The sequence below is a fragment of the Convolutriloba macropyga genome, chromosome 7 (assembly GCF_964194025.1).
Source record: "Convolutriloba macropyga chromosome 7, txConMacr16.3, whole genome shotgun sequence".
In the NCBI taxonomy this organism is placed as follows: Eukaryota; Metazoa; Xenacoelomorpha; order Acoela; family Convolutidae; genus Convolutriloba; species Convolutriloba macropyga.
Genome location: NC_134474.1, coordinates 35410615 through 35431930, shown reverse-complemented (window position 1 = coordinate 35431930; position 21316 = coordinate 35410615). Strand labels below are relative to the sequence as shown.

The 21316-nt window shown below is 36.6% G+C and overlaps 1 protein-coding gene across 2 annotated transcripts in view; it reads right to left on the bottom strand.

Moving 5' to 3' along the window:
- LOC142342229 (uncharacterized) overlaps positions 1 to 21316 on the bottom strand; it is a 41054-nt gene that overhangs the window by 10815 nt on the left and 8923 nt on the right. For both annotated transcript variants that reach the window (XM_075393488.1, XM_075393487.1), the window contains exons 5-6: positions 9781 to 9947; positions 8453 to 8587 (exon numbers count right to left, since the gene is read on the bottom strand). In XM_075393488.1, coding sequence (XP_075249603.1) covers positions 8453 to 8587; positions 9781 to 9947 — 302 coding nt within the window. The remainder of the gene's footprint in view (positions 1 to 8452; positions 8588 to 9780; positions 9948 to 21316) is intronic.

The following is a 21316-nucleotide window of genomic DNA, read 5'->3' as shown; positions in this document are numbered from 1 at the left end:
GATTAGCTGACGCATTTAATATATAGGATTAGCAATTTTCTTTCTAACACACACAGGAATATAAAACGGCTCAGCGTCACAGGAAGTGCTCTCGAACAACAGGCGGAATGATGTTGATTAGAAAATTTTATGTCCGCAAAAAGGGTACCCGACACGGTTTCGAACCCTCGACCCTCGGATTAGCAGTCATCCATCTTACCAACTGCGCTATAACGACTAAATACCACCGTTTCTGACAATCGCTTCTATCGTATCAATAAACATATTTCAAATTGAGAGCGTTTGAGATAACGCAAAAATCAAAAAGGAAAGCGTGAAAAACTTAGTTGAAAGCACGGATTGTTCTAGATTAGCGAATAATCTGTACGGCCAAAACTTTGCAGAAAAGCACACGTTTACAATAAGAACTTCAAACTTAGTTCGGGAGCAATTAACAAGCACGTTGCATCCAGGACAGTGGATCCTCCCTCTTGGCGAGCATACTTTCAAGCCCTCTTAGCCTCGTGGTAACTGCACCTGACTAAGTCTTTTGTCCCAGGTTCGGTTCTCAACCATCTACTTTGAGCCCTTTAGGTCGTTGAATTCTCTCGATACGTTCGCTTAAACATGCTGCTCAATGCGGCTCTTAAACATGCGCTTCGAGAGGCCCATTAAACATGCAAAACATTTTCCATATTCAGTGCTCACGCGTGTAATATATAGGAGGATTAGCATTTTTCTTTTAACACACAGGAACATAAAACGGCTCAGCGTCCCAAGAAGTGCTCTTGAACAACAGGCGGAATGATGTTGATTAGAAATTTTTATGTCCACAGAAAGAAGAGTACCCGACATGGGTTGGAACCCTCAACCCTAAGAATAGCAGTCATCTATCTTACCAACTGCGCTATAACGACTACATACCACCGTTTCTCACAATCGCTTTTATCGTATCAACAAACATATTTAAGATTGAGAGCATTGGAGATCACGCAAAAATCAAACAGGAAAGCGTGAAAAACTTAGTTGAAAGCACGGATTGTTCTAGATTAGCTGACGCATTTAATATATAGGATTAGCAATTTTCTTTCTAACACACACAGGAACATAAAACGGCTCAGCGTCACAGGAAGTGCTCTCGAACAACAGGCGGAATGATGTTGATTGGAAAATTTTATGTCCGCAAAAAGGGTACTCGACACGGTTTCGAACCCTCGACCCTCGGATTAGCAGTCATCCATCTTACCAACTGCGCTATAACGACTAAATACCACCGTTTCTGACAATCGCTTTTATCGTATCAATAAACATATTTCAAATTGAGAGCGTTTGAGATAACGCAAAAATCAAAAAGGAAAGCGTGAAAAACTTAGTTGAAAGCACGGATTGTTCTAGATTAGCGAATAATCTGTACGGCCAAAACTTTGCAGAAAAGCACACGTTTACAATAAGAACTTCAAACTTAGTTCGGGAGCAATTAACAAGCACGTAGCATCCAGGACAGTGGATCCTCCCTCTTGGCGAGCATACTTTCAAGCCCTCTTAGCCTCGTGGTAACTGCACCTGACTAAGTCTTTTGTCCCAGGTTCGGTTCTCAACCATCTACTTTGAGCCTTTTAGGTCGTTGAATTCTCTCGATACGTTCGCTTAAACATGCTGCTCAATGCGGCTCTTAAACAAGCGCTTCGAGAGGCCCATTAAACATGCAAAACATTTTCCAAATTCAGTGCTCACGCGTGTAATATATAGGAGGATTAGCATTTTTCTTTTAACACACAGGAACATAAAACGGCTCAGCGTCCCAAGAAGTGCTCTTGAACAACAGGCGGAATGATGTTGATTAGAAATTTTTATGTCCACAGAAAGAAGAGTACCCGTCATGGGTTGGAACCCTCAACCCTAAGATTAGCAGTCATCTATCTTACCAACTGCGCTATAACGACTACAAACCACCGTTTCTCACAATCGCTTTTATCGTATCAACAAACATATTTAAGATTGAGAGCATTGGAGATCACGCAAAAATCAAACAGGAAAGCGTGAAAAACTTAGTTGAAAGCACGGATTGTTCTAGATTAGCTGACGCATTTAATATATAGGATTAGCAATTTTCTTTCTAACACACACAGGAACATAAAACGGCTCAGCGTCACAGGAAGTGCTCTCGAACAACAGGCGGAATGATGTTGATTAGAAAATTTTATGTCCGCAAAAAGGGTACCCGACACGGTTTCGAACCCTCGACCCTCGGATTAGCAGTCATCCATCTTACCAACTGCGCTATAACGACTAAATACCACCGTTTCTGACAATCGCTTTTATCGTATCAATAAACATATTTCAAATTGAGATCGTTTGAGATAACGCAAAAATCAAAAAGGAAAGCGTGAAAAACTTAGTTGAAAGCACGGATTGTTCTAGATTAGCGAATAATCTGTACGGCCAAAACTTTGCAGAAAAGCACACGTTTACAATAAGAACTTCAAACTTAGTTCGGGAGCAATTAACAAACACGTAGCATCCAGGACAGTAGATCCTCCCTCTTGGCGAGCATACTTTCAAGCCCTCTTAGCCTCGTGGTAACTGCACCTGACTAAGTCTTTTGTCCCAGGTTCGGTTCTCAACTATCTACTTTGAGCCTTTTAGGTCGTTGAACTCTCTCGATACTTTCGCTTAAACATGCTGCTCAATGCGGCTCTTAAACATGCGCTTCGAGAGGCCCATTAAACATGCAAAACATTTTCCAAATTCAGAGCTCACGCGTGTAATATATAGGAGGATTAGCATTTTTCTTTCTAACACACAGGAACATAAAACGGCTCAGCGTCCCAAGAAGTGCTCTTGAACAACAGGCGGAATGATGTTGATTAGAAATTTTTATGTCCACAGAAAGAAGAGTACCCGACATGGGTTGGAACCCTCAACCCTAAGATTAGCAGTCATCTATCTTACCAACTGCGCTATAACGACTACATACCACCGTTTCACACAACCGCTTTTATCGTATCAACAAACATATTTAAGATTGAGAGCATTGGAGATCACGCAAAAATCAAACAGGAAAGCGTGAAAAACTTAGTTGAAAGCACGGATTGTTCTAGATTAGCTGACGCATTTAATATATAGGATAAGCATTTTTCTTTCTAATACAAACAGGAACATAAAACGGCACAGCGTCGCAGGAAGTGCTCTGGAACAACAGGCGGAATGATGTTGATTAGAAAATTTTATGTCCACAAAAAGGGTACCCGACACGGTTTCGAACCCTCGACCCTCGGATTAGCAGTCATCAATCTTACCAACTGCGCTATAACGACTAAATACCACCGTTTCTGACAATCGCTTTTATCGTATCAATAAACATATTTCAAATTGAGAGCGTTTGAGATAACGCAAAAATCAAAAAGGAAAGCGTGAAAAACTTAGTTGAAAGCAAGGATTGTTCTAGATTAGCGCAGAGTCTGTACGGCTAAAACTTTGCAGAAAAGCACACGTTTACCAACTTCAAACTTAGTTCGGGAGCAATTAAAAAACACGTAGCATCCAGAACAGTAAATCCTCCCTCTTGGCGAGCATACTTTCAAGCCCTCTTAGCCTCGTGGTAACTGCACCTGACTAACAGTCTTTTGTCCCAGGTTCGGTTCTCATCGATCTACTTTGAGACTTTTAGGTCATTGAACTCTCTCGATATGTTAGCTTAAACAAGCTGCTCAATGCGGCTCTTAAATAAGCGCTTCGAGAGGCCCATTAAATATACAATTTTTTTCCAAATTCAGAACTCACGCGTTTAATACATAGGATTAGCATTTTTCTTTCTAACACACACAGGAACGTGAAACGGCTCAGCGTTGCAAGAAGTGCTCTCACAAAACAGGCGGAAATATGTTGATTAGAAATTTTTATGTCCACAAAAAGAAGGGTACCCGACATGGCTTCGAACCCTCGACCCTCGGATTAGCCGTCATCCATCGTACCAACTGCGCTATAACGACTACATACCACCGTTTCTCACGATCGCTTTTATCGTATCAATAAACATATTTAAGATTGAGAGCATTGGAGATCACGCAAAAATCAAACAGGAAAGCGTGAAAAACTTAGTTGAAAGCACGGATTGTTCTAGATTAGAGAATAATCTGTACGGCCAAAACTTTGCAGAAAAGCACACGTTTACAGTAAGAACTTCGAACTTAGTTCGGGAGCAATTAACAAACACGTAGCATCCAGGACAGTAAATCCTCCCTCTTGGCGAGCATACTTTCAAGCCCTCTTAGCCTCGTGGTAACTGCACCTGACTAACAGTCTTTTGTCCCAGGTTCGGTTCTCAACCATCTACTTTGAGCCTTTTAGGTCGTTGAACTCTCTCGATACGTTCACTTAAACTTGCTGCTCAATGCGGCTCTTAAACATGCGCTTCGAGAGGCCCATTAAACATGCAAAACATTTTCCAAATTCAGAGCTCACGCGTGTAATATATAGGAGGATTAGCATTTTTATTTCTAACACACAGGAACATAAAACGGCTCAGCGTCCCAAGAAGTGCTCTTGAACAAGAGGCGGAATGATGATGATTAGAAATTTTTATGTCCACAGAAAGAAGAGTACCCGACATGGGTTGGAACCCTCAACCCTAAGATTAGCAGTCATCTATCTTACCAACTGCGCTATAACGATTACATACCACCGTTTCTCACAATCGCTTTTATCGTATCAATAAACATATTTAAGATTGAGAGCATTGGAGATCACGCAAAAATCAAACAGGAAAGCGTGAAAAACTTAGTTGAAAGCACGGATTGTTCTAGATTAGCAAAGAATCTGTACGGCCAAAACTTTGCAGAAAAGCACACGTTTACAAAATGAACTTCAAACTTAGTTCGGAAGCAATTAAAAAACACGTAGCACCCAGGACAAAAAATCCTCCCTCTTGGCGAGCAGACTATCAAGCCCTCTTAGCCTCGTGGTAACTGCACCTGACTAACAGTATTTTGTCCCAGGTTCGGTTCTCACCCATCTACTTTGAGCCTTTTAGGTCATTGAACTCTCTCGATACGTTCACTTAAACATGCTGCTCAATGCGGCTCTTAAACATGCGCTTCGAGAGGCCCATTAAACATGCAAAAAAATTTCCAAATTCAGAGCTCACGCGTGTAATATATAGGAGGATTAGCATTTTTCTTTCTAACACATAGGAAAATAAAACGGCTGAGCGTCCCAAGATGTGCTCTCGAACAGGCGGAATGATGTTGATTAGAAATTTCCATGTCCAGAGAAAGAAGGTACCCGACACGGGTTCGAACCCTCGACCCTCACATGAGCAGTCATCCATCTTATCAATTGCGCTATAACGACTACATACCACCGTTTCTCACAATCGCTTTTATCGTATCAATAAACATATTTTAGATTGAGAGCATTGGAGATCAAACAAAAATCAAAAAGTAAAGCGAGAAAAACTTAGTTGAAAGCTAAGAGTGTTCTAGAATATAACAGAATCTGTAAAGCTAAAACTTTGCAGAAAAACATACAACGTTTACAATAAGAACTTGAAAAATTCGCGAGCATTTGAAGAACACGTAGTACCCAGGACAGTAAATCCTCCCTCTGGGCGAGCATACTTTCAAGCCCTCTTAGCCTCGTGGTAACTGCACCTTACTAACAGTCTTTTGTCCCAGGTTCGGTTCTCACCCATCTAATTTGAGCCTTTTAGGTCATTGAATTCTCTCGATAATGTCATTGAATTCTCTCGATACGTTCGCTTTAACATGCTGCTCAATGCGGCTCTTAAACATGCGCTTCGAGAGGCCCATTAAACACGCAATTTTTTTTCCAAATTCAGAGCTCACACGTTTAATATATAGGATTACCAAAGTAGACCTCATAAATAGGACATAAATAGAGATTACGCCTTGCAGAAGACCTTTGTCAACTTTGACAAGCGTGAATTTCAGAATAGAGTAACCGACTAACGTCGGAAGAATGTCCTCGAACTACTAGTGGGAGCTCTAATCTGTGGGAGGGATGGACTAAAATTACTACCGGCCTTCAAATGACGCCATTGAAGACTATTACATGAGGCCTTCCCAGCAGCTTCACAACTCTAGGTACAGAAAAGACTCCTGAGGCCAGCCAAAAGCCACCACTGAAATTCAATGCCCACTGGGCGTTACCTGTTTATCCCGTTTCGAAAGACAAAAAGTCATAGAAAAATCTAAAACATCTTTAAAAAAAACAAAAAGACAGAGCAGCAATACAATCAAATACTTGGATAGTAAAAAAGCAACCGCATAAAAATAACCGTTGAGAGCCTGAAGGCGGCTATTAATAGCTATTTGTAGAGTGCAGAGGGTTTGGTGTGGAGTGGGGGTAAAACTAAGAACAGTGCTACACGACTAGCATCAGAAGTTTGCCCCGGGTGGTTAGTTGTCATTAGTATTTTCTAGCTGGCGGTACTCCTTGTGATTAAAATGTGGGGGAAGATGATGGTCGCGCACTTCGGGCGCTGTCATCACGTTGATTATTTAGATTCTCGCACAGATTTTAGAAAATTGTCAGAAATTTTCTCTAAAGGATGACAGCATCATTTAAAGGCTTGCCAACAAATCCACCTTTGAGGGGGGCATGATGTGGTGAAAGCCCTGAGCTTCCCTTTAGCAGAGGAATGGCAACTTTAACAATGATAAATTATGTTATCAGTTTCTTTTGCTCTTTTTAGTGTCAAAAATTACTTAAATTGACCTCTGGTCTGGGGTTTTAAAAAAAAATTCACTAAAAAATTTGGTTTCCCCAAATGTCAAAATGACTACAATTAGTCAAAGGTAATGTTTATTGAGCAAAAAAGAATAACTTCAAAATACAATTTTGGGTAAAAATTCTGGAAGTTTTGAATAAATTTTTAGAAACATTGAAAGCACTTTTGTCTTTTTTGAAGAACAGGCACAGGTATAGGTCAGAGGACTTCCGTTTAGCCTTTACAAAAGATTGCTACAAGTTTTGGTTTCAAAGTTAGAGCTTTAGATGAACTGTCAAAAATGGAAAATTTTTTGTTCCAAAAAGTTTTTCGTATTTTTCATTTGGCACCCAAGCATACTTAATACAGCAATAATGATTTTTGACGACAGAAAAAGTTCCCTATGATGAAAAAAGAACGCATTAATTTGCGAGAAAGACAAAAATTTTTAAAACTCCGTAAAAATGGGTTAAAATTTTACAGTCTTCATAAAATCTGGAAGAAGGTATCCGAAAACTTTTTCACAATACCAGGCCGCAATTAAAAATCACTTCACTTTGCCCTTATGAAAAAAGACGTCAAAATTTACACAAAAAAAGATTTGAAAAAAAATAAAGTTTGGGCAAAATATAGCCCAAAAATACCCAAAACCCCATCAAGGAGCCAATCAATCAAAAAACTTTACTAAGAGACTTTTGCTTCCCTTGGGCTTAGGAGACCGCATGCAAAAATTAGTAAATTTTATTATGACGATTTTCAGGAGGTCGGTATATATAGGTATGTGTTTTAAGACCGGGCGGGGCCCCGACTCAATCCTAATGTTTTTACAATGCCAATGCGTCAGCCCCCAATCTCTAAGAGAACTGCTCTGCAACTTAATCTCCGCCCGTCAGTAAGTAATACACAATATAGAACGAAGAAAAGCAGCAGTACTCATATAATTGCTTAAAAAAACTTCGTCTGAGAGCAATTAAAACTTAAATCAGAGACTTTGGATCAATGGCTCGTTCTCCCTTCACCAAAGGCTCATACAAGCAACACACAGAAAATCCAATTCTCGACAAAAATCTTTTAGTTGAAGTTGTTACGTCTCTCCCCTATACGTAAACACAATACTCTTTTTGGTTCTTAAAACATGAACCGACTAACGTCGAACAAATTGCTCTCGAACGACAGGCAGGGCAATTTGATTCAAGGGCTGTAGTCTAGATATACCTTGGTTTATGGACGCAAAATAACCGACTAGGGTGGGATTCAAACCCGCGACTTCCCGTGATTCAAACCCAGGCCTTTGTGATTTCCTATGCTACAATGGGCTTTAGTTTAGCATCAAACTTTAGCTCGGAGTGAGGGCAATTGAGATACCTAAAAATGAGGAAGTCAAGCGTGAAAAATCTACGTGAGAAGTCGAAGAATGTTCTAGAACAAAAGCGAAAAAAATGGTCAAGTAAAAATGTTGCAAAAATTATTGTACAAATAATTCGCATAAAATTTAACAATTAACAGTTTGCCCATGTTAATTGTAAACATGTTACACACGTTTGCAATAATTGCTTCAAACTTTTTTCGAGAGCAATTAAAACAACCAGACCAATAGACGAATTGCCTAAAAGAAGCTACCATTGGCACATATCTGATTTGAACTAACCAGAATAAGAGCTACCTCACACTGCCCATTTTAATTAAATCTATCACAAAATTCACTTGGAATAAAAAATTTAGCCAGGAGCAAAAATCGCGTACCAGAGACGTATTGTCCAGAAGAGTGCACAGTTGGTGGCCCCATCATTCGGTCACTGTATGCACCTCCTGCACTCACTGGTGCTCCACCGGACATCATTGATCCACCACGTGTCATTCCTCCAGCTCCTCCTGATTCTGAAAGTGGAATAATTTTTGTTCATTGGCTGATCGTTTCGACTGATTAAGGATTATTAAGCGTTGCCACTAAACTTTGGCTTCCAAGACTAAAAAACAAAGGTAATTATACCTTGTAGATTGCTTGAAAATAGCCGCCATTGATTACTACAACCCCGTTTAGGATTGAAGGAACAGAAAAAATGCAAAATTGATTGATAAACAAAAACAATTTTAAAGTGCAAATTAATTTGGTTTCATTTCCGTTGTTATACATACTCCTTCTACTTGATGAGAGGATGTAGGGGCTAGTATCAATACAAGTAAGCATTAAAGATGTTAACCAAGACCTATTAGAAAAAAACTTCAAGTAGCCGGCATCTAAATTGAGCTTCATGAGTTTATCCCGTTTCTACTTTCGATTTCGTTTTTGCGACTCGGTTCAGATTTTGGTTGCCTTGCTGAGCAACTGCTGTCTAAAAGCACTTTAAATTGGGAAAACTACTTGAAATATAATCCGATCAAAAAAAAACAGTAAAGTCGAAATAAAATTGCCGCATGTACACATAAACCATAAGCAAAAAAGAGAACTTTAGTTCAAACAGCGGCTTCTCACAAAAAATAGATTAAAAGAGATCACGCCGTAACACCACTCACTTTTCCGCTCCCCTTATTGTTCCGGCAAGAGCAAAATCATCATTTCAATTCGACTTCGAAAACTATGAAAATGTGTAAAGATATTAAAAAAAGACAGCGCCCAAATACAATTCAAACTCTTTGAATTGTGAAAAACATAGCAGGACAAGATCTGAATTACAACCCAGGGAATTGATTTAATTATGAACAGAAAATTATTTTACAGCAACAAACGAAGCGCCTGATCCTGAATGCGCAAAAATGTGCAAAATCTAAAAACATTAGGTTAATTTCATTTTCCAAGATTTTCGGCTGTTCGAGCCAAAAAAAGCGGCTGTTCGAGCCGAAAAAAAACGTGAACAGATCTTAAAAAAAGACAGCGCACCAATACAATTCAAATCCTTTGAATTGCTAAAAAAAGGAGAGAGCCTAAATAATCGCCGTTTGAGAGGCTAACGGCGGCTATTAAACAAAACATGCCCAAGATTTTAGGCTAGTACGTTTTTAAATGATTCCGAAAAGCTTCCTTTATATTTCCAAAAAAAACTGCAAAAAAAGGTTGCGTGGTCATATCGTACCAGCCAGTCTAGCACTGTGAAGTTGCAGTTTCATCTCTTTGATTTTGAGCTGTTCCTCTCTGATCATAATCTCCTCCTCCAATCTCCTCAAATCAGCTGCAGTTTGTCCACTCGGAGTCACCGCTGGTCGACCAGCTAAGGAGGCTTGCAGGGCGGGAGCTATCATTCTGAAACACTTTCCAACTGCTTAAAGTTTAAAAATTCAAAAAAATTTAAAATCCTTCAGAATGCACAATCACTAAATTAAGCGTTTGGTTTAATAAATACCCAGTATGCTCCAAAATTTAAACTGTGCTAATTTTACCGTTTAACAATATAATTCTAGCAAAGAAAGAAACATTGCGAAGAAAGTATACTCTAACGAGTGAAGGTCGCTCAACTAAACCAAGCCGCACTTCAGATCCAGTTCACAGGAAACTCAAAGAGCATTCTGGCAAAAAAAACATAGCCGGCAGATTGCCGGAAAATAGCCGCTATAGACGCTTGTGGCCTTTCATGAAATGAAAAAACTTAAGAAACAAGATATGCAGATTGACCAAAAGTCCTTTAGCAGACCACTAAATTTTTTGGGTTAGATACGTACTGTCATTTTTATGATACGATACGGTCTATAAGGAAAAAGCCTAAAAGAGCTTTTTAAAATTGATTTTCGAAATCAAAAACTAATACTCAAGATTTAGGACATATAAGGTTGGCACTACTTAGATGCACACTATTGATCTATAACTAGTAAATGTTCATAAAATTTAAAGTTCATTAAGCGAGTTTAGAAGACATTTTTTGAGTGAGGTAAGTCACGCAATTGACCTGAAAGCAGAAATGACGTCACGAACACAAATTTCAACTGCAAAGCAGTAGAAGTCACTGAAGTCATTGAAAGTCAAATACGAAACAAAAATCTGTTAGACGAAGTAACAAAAAAATAAGGAGCGCAATAATAGCCGCCTGGAATTGCTGACGCGGCTATTAATTATGGGGAGTGGAAAACTAAAACTATCCTATTGTTTTTACACTGTGAATTAAACCTCGGCAGTTTCCGTAATACGTACTTAGAAAGTAACAAGGAGGCTAGGTATTGTGCGTTTGCAAAAAAAGTTCCCACCCTGCTCATCTACATTTTTTACTTAATTGTCTACCAAATGAGGTACAGATAAAAAAATTAACATATCAACATATCGTTCAACAAACTACCAAATGAATAAACAATCTACCTTAGACGGCATATGAGACCTGTGACTACCATATTATGTCTACCAGAAAAGACGGCGATAAAAATCAAATAATTACAGATATTAATTACGACCAAAAACCGCTGTCCATTTTGAAAACCATTAATAACCAAACCAAAATGGCATCAGATAAAAATTATACAAAGAAGTGTAACCTGTACTTTTTTTTAGAAAAAAGCTGGGACTTTTCCTCAATGCAACTAGGTAACATGTCGACAAGAAATGAGCAAAAGGGCAAAGTTTAAAACATTGCTTTTTTAAAGAATTAGTTTCAAATTGATTCGAAACATTATGCATCAAACGAAGTCATTGCGAGATTCTTTCATAACTCCATAGAGAGCGCTTGAGACCTTTCATTATCCAAGATGTCATACGACTACAAAATGAACGACAAATTCGGGCAAAAAGGAAAATTTTGCACGAAAACGATGTCCCAGCCAGTTAAACATTAAGCTGTTCAAAAAAAACATTGAAAACCTTTGATTACGTTTTTTCCAAATGATCAGAAGACCATTCATTATTGTTGTAATACTGTGAAAAAACCAAAAACCCACAAAAAGGGCCGAATATGCAAAAACAACGAATAATTAATGAAAACTGGTTGTACCAAGAAAAAGACCATTTGAAGAAAATAAAACCGTTATAAAGAGCAAATTTTAGTTCAAATGATAAGGGATGTGACTTGTCTATAGAGATGCTAAGCTAAAAGTTCACAGAAATGAGATTGGCAAATCTCAAAAATCCATTGTCTATTTTCAAAACAAATATTTTCAGAACTCATAGCCAACATAAGCTATCGACTAAAAGAGTAGACAGTTTATCTTGCAACTTCATAAAAAACTAATTACCACGCTTATTAGTGAGACTAAGTCACAAGACTATAAAACATTAAGTACAAGCTGAAATAAAATTCACAAGCAACTTCAGGAAGCTACAGTGTTAAAGCCATTAAGTTTATAAAATATTAACAGGGAGAACATAAAATCTTCATTTGCCTCTCGATTGATCATCATAAAGTCTTTTTGTAAAAGGACCATTACAAAATGACAGCAAAAAGAACCACAAAATTGAAAAGTATCTAAATTTAACAAAATTCTTTTGAAACAAATTGTCAGTCCTGAAGACATCAGTCAAAACGTTTAAAAAACAGAAAATTTGTTGTTTGGTTCAACAAAGGAGACCTCTCAATAATGAAGCTAAATTACGAAAATGATACAACATTGTAAATTACAAAAAAAACGCAAACCAGAACAAAGCGATAAGTTGAAATATATTTTTTAGAAATTTGATTTGAAAGTCAATAAAACCATTAGCTATATACCGATATCACTTATTAACTTCAATTATGTATCTATAGTTGGCCAATGAGACCTTTACCCAATAATCATTACCCAAAATTTGGCATACGACAACAAAAATAAACAAAAAATAGAGGGCAAAAATAAAACTCAAAAATCTGCAAGAGGAGGCAGTCGCAGCACTTAAAACCATATCTTATTAAAACCATTAAATAAGTTCATTTACAAATCTTTTGAAGCCTTTTTCAGTTAGATTGTTAAGTAATGCGACAATTTACCAAAGAAACAAAAACGTTCAGGTTCTCCCTGTTAATATTTTATAAACTTCATGGCTTCAACAATGTAGCTTCCTGAAGTTGCTTGTGAATTTTATTTCAGCTTGTACTTAATGTTTTATAGTCTTGTGACTTAGTCTCACTAATGAGCGTGGTAATTAGTTTTTTATGAAGTTGCAAGATAAACTGTCTACTCTTTTAGTCGACAGCTTATGTTGGCTATGAGTTCTGAAAATATTTGTTTTGAAAATAGACAATGGATTTTTGAGATTTGCCAATCTCATTTCTGTGAACTTTTAGCTTTAGCATCTCTATAGACAAGTCACATCCCTTATCATTTGAACTAAAATTTGCTCTTTATAACGGTTTTATTTTCTTCAAATGGTCTTTGTTCTTGGTACAACAAGTTTTCATTAAATATTCGTTGTTTTTGCATATTCGGCCCTTTTTGTGGGTTTTTGGTTTTCTTTTCACAGTATTACAACAATAATGAATGGTCTTCTGGTCATTTGGAAAAAACGTAATCAAAGATTTTCAATGTTTTTTTTGAACAGCTTAATGTTTAACTGGCTGGGACATCATTTTCGTGCAAAATTTTCCTTTTTGCCGAATTTGTCGTTCATTTTGTAGTCGTATGACATCTTGGATAATGAAAGGTCTCAAGCGCTCTCTATGGAAAGATGGGCAATTATGCACAAGATGGGCAATTATGCACAAAAATTTTAAAAAAATTGTTTTAAGACTCGTAGTACCAAAAGCGCGAAAACGTTCTGTTGAAAAAATGCGCCACAAAATTAGTTTATTGTCTACACGAAAGAAAGTTTGACCTGTATTTTCTATGAAGAAGCAAAAAGGAAACTACCAAAATCCGCCAAAACGCAGTCGCAGCACGTAAAACCATATTTTATGAAAACCATTAAATAAGTTCATTTACAAATCTTAATCTTTTGAGCCTTTTTCAGTTAGATTGTTAAGTAATGCGACAATTTACCAAAGAAACAAAAACAACTGCAAAAATGGGCAATTATGCACAAAAATAAAAAAAAATCGTTTGAAGACTCGTAGTACCCAAAGCGCGAAAACGTTCTGTTGAAAAAATGCGCCAGAGAATTAGTTTATTGTCTACACGAAAGAAAGTTTGACCTGTATTTTCTATGAAAAAACAAAAAGTTCACTGAAATAAAAAAAAAGATAAGTTCAAATCCCTAAAATTTCCTTAAAACAAATACATTCAATGACAAAAGAGACGCTAGAAACAACCGAATTCATGTTACAGATTCACCTACACCTCTTGAAGAGCCATTTGGATCTTTGAATGGTTAGACTTAGTAATCAGACTGCAAAATGAATAACAATTGAAGGCAAAACAAAAGGATTCAGTTGAAGTTTACTAACACTCTTATTCAAAGCCATAAAAACCCTTAGGTTCTCTGAAAACAAACTATATCTAAATTCGGCCTCATTTTTACGTACATGGTAGCTGTCATTAATGGAGCGGTGAAAAAAATTGTTCAGTAATAAATATTGAGAAAACAAAAGCAAAAAAAAAATTGAAAAAAAGGCAGCACAAAAATAAAAATTAAAAAAACTTCTGACTGTAAGAATTCAAGATAATAAAAACCCGTATCCCTGATTTTTCCACGTGCTCAACAAATCGCCCAAGAGTTCCAAATGTTTGCGAATTAGACCAATTGTTGAGTGAAATACTTCAAATATTAAAAAAAAAAACAATAATGCATTTTGTATAATTATCGTATAATTATGTATGCATTTTGTAAAATTTGTAAAAAACGTCAAAACTCCTGAAGACTATTATAGGGCTCCGCGTTTTTTAGGTCTCCACTTTCAGCAAACTTTAACAAAGTGGGCGAAAAAGCAGATTTTGTGTAATTTTTGATGAAAGTCTGAATTTTGAAAATTTTATTAAAAATTTTAGCCAAAAAACTTCAATCAAGCGATTCAGCAACTCTCTTCTATCTCTAAGGGTAATAAACATACCCGGCGGATTGCCGGAAAATAGCCGCCGTTGATTCCAATAAGCATGATTGGGATTGAAAGAACAGAAGATATCGGAAAAAAAATTTGTACAAAAAACATTTAAGTCCGATTTATTTTGATGTCATTTTGTAGTTGAACATACTTATGTTTCTTAGAGAGAGGCTACAGGGGCTACTATCAATACAAATAAGCATAAGAGATGGTAACTAAGACTTATAGGAACGACGTTCAAATAGCGGGCATCTAAAATTGGGCTTTATGGGTTTATCCCGTTTCTATTTCTGACTTCAATTTTTTTATTCTGACTCTGTTCATTTTGAATTGCTTTGCTGAGCAACTGATGTTCAAATTCACTTTTAGCAGAATGAGAGAAGAGAGAAACTAGCCTAGAGAAGTCAAAAAGATTTCAGGCAAAATGCTGAAAAAGCGGCAAAATGGTAAAGAGAAAAGTCCGACGAAGTAAAAAAAACATAGCAGGACAAGTCCTGAATTACAATTCAAAGAATTGAATGAAAAACTTAACAGTACTCTACCTGGCCAGCAGATCAATTGAACAAAGCCGGTTAAAACACAAACAAAATCATCTAAAAAAATTGAGAAACTAAAACAATCAAACTAAACAAAAATATACTCAATACTAAAACTCGAAGCTTTTTTCCCTTAGGCAAAATTTTATCCCTTTAAAAATACATGTTTCAAAAATGCGTTCAGGACCATTTTGTTTAAATCGAACCAGTATTATATCTGCATGACCTGACAAAATTCATTGGTCCTTGAAGATCGATTAACTCAAAAATGACCGAAAAATATAAAAAATGAAATCAATTGCAAATTTAATAAAATTTTGCTAAAATTGTGATATTAATATCTTCAGAATCAATTTTGTGTCTCTAGAGGCTATCCATTAACCCAATTCCAAGCACTAAAAAATTTGTTAGCTCAAAGATCGATGGGCAATAACTTTTAGAAAAAATCTCAAATTTCAAAAAATAGAAATTCGTTCTATTAAAATGATGAAAACCGTTCAATTGCCCCCCATGCAGCTACCTAATAACATATTATCACACCCTGGATGAAATTAGCTGGCTACTGAGGCAAGAAAACTGAATATAAGACATGTTGAGAAAATTTGAAAAAACTTGCAAATTTTATCAAAAAAATTCCGAAATTCGAAAAGGTAAATTGTTGATAACAAATCCATTGAAGCCAAAAACCTTGCAGTATTTTTCTATCAGACCGTGGAATAGGTTTTCTGGCACTTGAGAATGGACAAATATTAAAAATTGACAAAAAATGTTAGGAAACCTTGAAAAACTTGCAAATTTTATAAAATGCCAAATTTCCAGAAATTAAAAGGTAAATTAAATGAAAACCAATCCACTATTATTACAAACCATGCAGTGCTCTATTATCAATCCAAAAAGGACATTTCCTGACCCCTGAAGCTGATAAAACTCAAAAACGACAATAATTTTCAAAACTTGAAAATTTTTTTAAAAATTAGTATCATTTTGCATGTTTGTATTTGTAGTACCAAATCAGATAGCTCATAAAATGGTCATAACAATTTATTTTGTCTCGCAAAAGGCTTTCTTCATTTTTCAAAAACTTTAACGCAAGACAAACAAAAAATCAAAAATTACAAAAAAAAACATGAAAAATTGCAACATTTTGAGCCCAAAAACTCCTAAAAATGAACTTTTCACCTTTAATTAAAGCTATCCCAGCAGCTGCACCACTCAAAGTACTTGAAGGACTACTGAAGCTCACTTTGGGCCTCTAATGAAACTTAATGCCCGCTGGACTTTACCTGTTTATCCCGCTTTGAAAGATCAAAGTCATTGAAAAATGTGTGAACACATCTTAAAAAAAACACAGCGCCCCAATTCAACTCAAATTCTTTGAATTGTAAAAAAATAGGAGCGCTATAATAGCCGGCTGAGAAGATGAGGGCGGCTACTAATAACATTCTACCGTTAAAAAATTTGAGTTATTTTGAATTATATTAGCGAAATTTTGCCAAATTGTAGCAAATTACTGAAAATGTGAATAAAAACTGTCGAATATTCACACAAAAATTCAGGCAATAGAAAATGTCATATTGTCCATTAAAACTGGTATGACCAAAATTTGCATCAAGTGTCCAACTGGACTAAACTCATTGCCACCGAATTCATTTCAAAGCAATTAAAAAGTGATTCTGAGACTTATTGTGCATTTGCAGCAAGTTATAGATCAAAATGTGTATTTCAAGTTTCACTTCACGCAGCCATTTATTTCGCTCTATTTCCTGTTTCAAAGTGATGAAAATAACCCCTCCCTAATGTAAATAGAACTTCCTATAGCCAATTTTCGCCGAATCTAGCATTGTTTTCGATAGAACAGAGGCGCAACATGATTTACATTCTAAAGTAAAGGGTTTGAAAGCTAAGTTAAGCGATATAATAATGCTTCTATATCAATATCGCAATTTAATGTCCATTTTAAACATAGCCGGCAGATTGACGGAAAATAGCCGCGACGAATTTAAAAACGTAGCAGGACAAGTCCTGACGTACAATTCAAAAAATTTTCATTGACTAAACAAAAAACTAGATCTAGAACGGACTATGAGTGAATTGGAAAAACCATTTCTAAAAATTCAGATCTAAAAAATCAGAAAATCAATGTCAAAATGCCGCATGTGAACAAAAAACCACTAGCGAGAAATGAAAATTCGGTTCAAACAAAAAACTAGGCCTAGAAGGAATTATGAATGAATGAATGGATTAGGAAAACGATTTAGAAAAAAATCCGATCGAAAAAACAGTAAAATTCAAAGTGAAATTGCCGCATGCGAACAAAAAACCACCAGCGAGAAAGCGAATTTTTGTGCTAACGCCGTTTTCTGACTCTACTTAAAATTAGAACGAATAACTTCACGCCGCAAAACCGCTCGCTTTTTCGCTCCATTTCCTGTTTCGGCGTGACCAAAATCACTACTCCAATTTGACTTCAAAATGATGAATGAAAATCTGTGAACCGATCTTAAAGAAACATAGCCGGAAGAATTCCGGAAAAGACTCCAAGTGAAAATCTACTTAAACACCATCCAACAACTCATCAGGCAAAACATACCTCCACTAATTTAAAATTATCTTGAAACAAAACCATAAAACAAAAAAGTAAAAACAAGAAAATCAAATCTGTTAATAAAATAGGATAAAAAAACTGATCAAATATGGTTATAAATTGAGATCCCGAAATTATTATCTCTCCAAAAATTACTTCATCCTTACTAAAACCACTCACTTTTTTTTAAAAAAACTTGTGGCCAAAATATGGAAAAAAAGCTCTTTAACTTGCACTAAAAGACTGGAAAAGTTTAATAATTTTTTTAATATTACAAAGCATATAAATCCAAAGAAAAATTCCTTTCAGCCAATAGGGCATCCAGATACTCGCAAAACAATAGACAAGTCGTAATAGGTTAAGCAATTTTTCTAAAAAACAGAAAACCGAAGAACTGCAAAAAAATTAAGAAAAATAGTTCCAATTTTCGCTATTTTGCGTCAAATTTCTCAACAAAAAAACAATTCATAACCATAAAACTGTAACCAATTGTTAAAAATTCAAAAAATTGCAAAAACTCGAGTCATTAAATTAATGATAACCATTCCATTAACTCTAGAAACTCAGCAACAACTTACTATCAAACTTCAAGGGAGGTTCTGGGTTCTTGAGGCTGGAAAAACCTCAAAAAAAAAATGAAACAATTTTGAAAAACATTGCCAAAAATTTCCAAAATGCTAAAACTCGTTAAATGTTATAATCTTTAAAAACACTCCATTGCATCTAGAAACTATACAACAATTTATTATCAAACGCTAGAGGAAATTACTTGGCTCTTGAGTCTCGATAAACCTATAAAATGACAAAAATTGTCAAAAAACTTGAAAGAATTGTAAATTATGAAAAAATCGAAATACTTTATAACATTAAAAAGTTGAAAATTATTCTATGGCCAATAAAAATTTTTCAGTAACCTATCATCAAGGCCTTGAGGAGGTTCCCTGGTTCCTGGGGCTGGAAAAACTTATAATGACAATAAATTAAAAGAAAACTGAAAAAAAATTCAAGTTTTATCAAACAATTGCTAAAATAATTGAATGTTGAAAACCATTCCATTGCCACTAAAAGCTATGCAGCAAACCCTATCATCAAACCCATAGGTAGGTAGGTTTTCTGAAAAAAATTGTGAAAATTAGTATAAAATTGCGTGTTTTTAGCGATCGGTTGTTCGTCAGTAGCCACGGGGGGGGGGGGAGTGCACCGGGCGGCTGATGGGGAGGGAGGGGGCTGGGGGTGGGCAACAGTGGGGTGGGGGAAAACAGCGCGGTGGGGGGCAATAGTGGGGGGGGGTCAACAATGGGGATGTCTTCAACCCCTAAGAACCACCCTTCACACCATAAGTACGTCTCCAAAACGGTTTTGGGCTGAAACAGAGATGAAAGGCTCTAAGAGCACTTAATGCCCACTGGGCGCTACCTGTTTATCCCGTTTTTGAGGACGAAAAGTCAAAAGCGTCAGACAAAAAATTGGTCAAGCGAAAAATCGCAAAAAGACCGACAGGACTAATATAATTGCTACAAACTTTGTTTGAGAGCAATTAAACAAACTTGAGAGCAATTAAAAACTGCTTTTAAATGCCGCACATGACCAAACAAAGTTACTCGCTTACAGCCAATCGAGACCCTTGGCTCTTGAGTCTCGATAAACCTATAAAATGACAAAAATTGTCAAAAAACTTGAATTGCAAATTATGAAAAAATCGACATACTTTATAACATTAAAAAGTTGAAAAGTATTCTATGGCCAATAAAAATTTTTCAGTAACCTATCATCAAGGCCTTGAGGAGGTTCCCTGGTTCCTGGGGCTGGAAAAACTTAGATAATGACAATAAATTAAAAAAAACTGAAAAAAAATTCAAGTTTTATCAAACAATTGCTAAAATAATTGAATGTTGAAAACCATTCCATTGCCACTAAAAACTATGCAGAAAAACCTATCATCAAACCCATAGGTAGGTAGGTTTTCTGAAAAAAATGTGAAAATTAGTATAAAATTGCGTGTTTTTAGCGATCGGTTGTTCGTCAGTAGCCACGGGGGGGGGGGGGGTTCCACCGGGCGGCTGATGGGGAGGGAGGGGGCTGGGGGTGGGCAACAGTGGGGTGGGGGAAAACAGCGCGGTAGAGGGCAATAGTGGGGGGGGGTCAACAATGGGGGCGTCTTCAACCTCTAAGAACCGCCCTTCACACCATAAGTACGTCTCCAAAACGGTTTTGAGCTGAAACAGAGATGAAAGGCTCTAAGAGCACTTAATGCCCACTGGGCGCTACCTGTTTATCCCGTTTTTGAGGACGAAAAGTCAAAAGCGTCAGAGAAAAAATTGGTCAAGCGAAAAATCGCGTAAAAAAAGACCGACAGGACTAATATAATTGCTACAAACTTCGTTTGAGAGCAATTAAACAAACTTGAGCGCAATTAAAAACTGCTTTTAAATGCCGCACATGACCAAAAAAAATTTACTCGCTTACAGCCAATCGAGACCCTTGGCTCTTGAGTCTCGATAAACCTATAAAATGACAAAAAATGTCAAAAAACTTGAAAGAATTGCAAATTATGAAAAAATCGAAATACTTTATAATATTAAAAAGTTGAAAAGTATTCTATGGCCAATAAAAATTTTTCAGTAACCTATCATCAAGGCCTTGAGGAGGTTCCCTGGTTTCTGGGGCTGGAAAAACTTAGATAATGACAATAAATTAAAATAAAACTGAAAAAAAATTCAAGTTTAATCAAACAATTGCTAAAACTCTTGAATGTTGAAAACCATTCCATTGCCACTAAAAACTATGCAGCAAACCCTATCATCAAACCCATAGTTAGGTAGGTTTTCTGAAAAAATTGTGAAAATTAGTATAAAATTGCGTGATTTTAGCGATCGGTTGTTCGTCAGTAGCCACGGGGGGGGGGGGGGGGGGGGGGTGTACCGGGCGGCTGATGGGGAAGGAGGGGGCTGGGGGTGGGCAACACTGGGGTGGGGGAAAACAGCGCGGTGGGGTCAACAATGGGGGCGTCTTCATCCTCTAAGAACCGCCCTTCACACCATAAGTACGTCTCCAAAACGGTTTTGAGCTGAAACAGAGATGAAAGGCTCTAAGAGCACTTAATGCCCACTGGGCGCTACCTGTTTATCCCGTTTTTGAGGACGAAAAGTCAAAAGCGTCAGACAAAAAAATGGTCAAGCGAAAAATCGCGTAAAAAAAGACCGACAGGACTAATATAATTGCTACAAACTTCGTTTGAGAGCAATTAAACAAACTTGAGCGCAATTAAAAACTGCTTTTAAATGCCGCACATGACCAAAAAAATTTACTCGCTTACAGCCAATCGAGACCCTTGGCTCTTGAGTCTCGATAAACCTATAAAATGACAAAAAATGTCAAAAAACTTGAAAGAATTGCAAATTATGAAAAAATCGAAATACTTTATAATATTAAAAAGTTGAAAAGTATTCTATGGCCAATAAAAATTTTTCAGTAACCTATCATCAAGGCCTTGAGGAGGTTCCCTGGTTTCTGGGGCTGGAAAAACTTAGATAATGACAATAAATTAAAAACTGAAAAAAATTCAAGTTTAATCAAACAATTGCTAAAACTCTTGAATGTTGAAAACCATTCCATTGCCACTAAA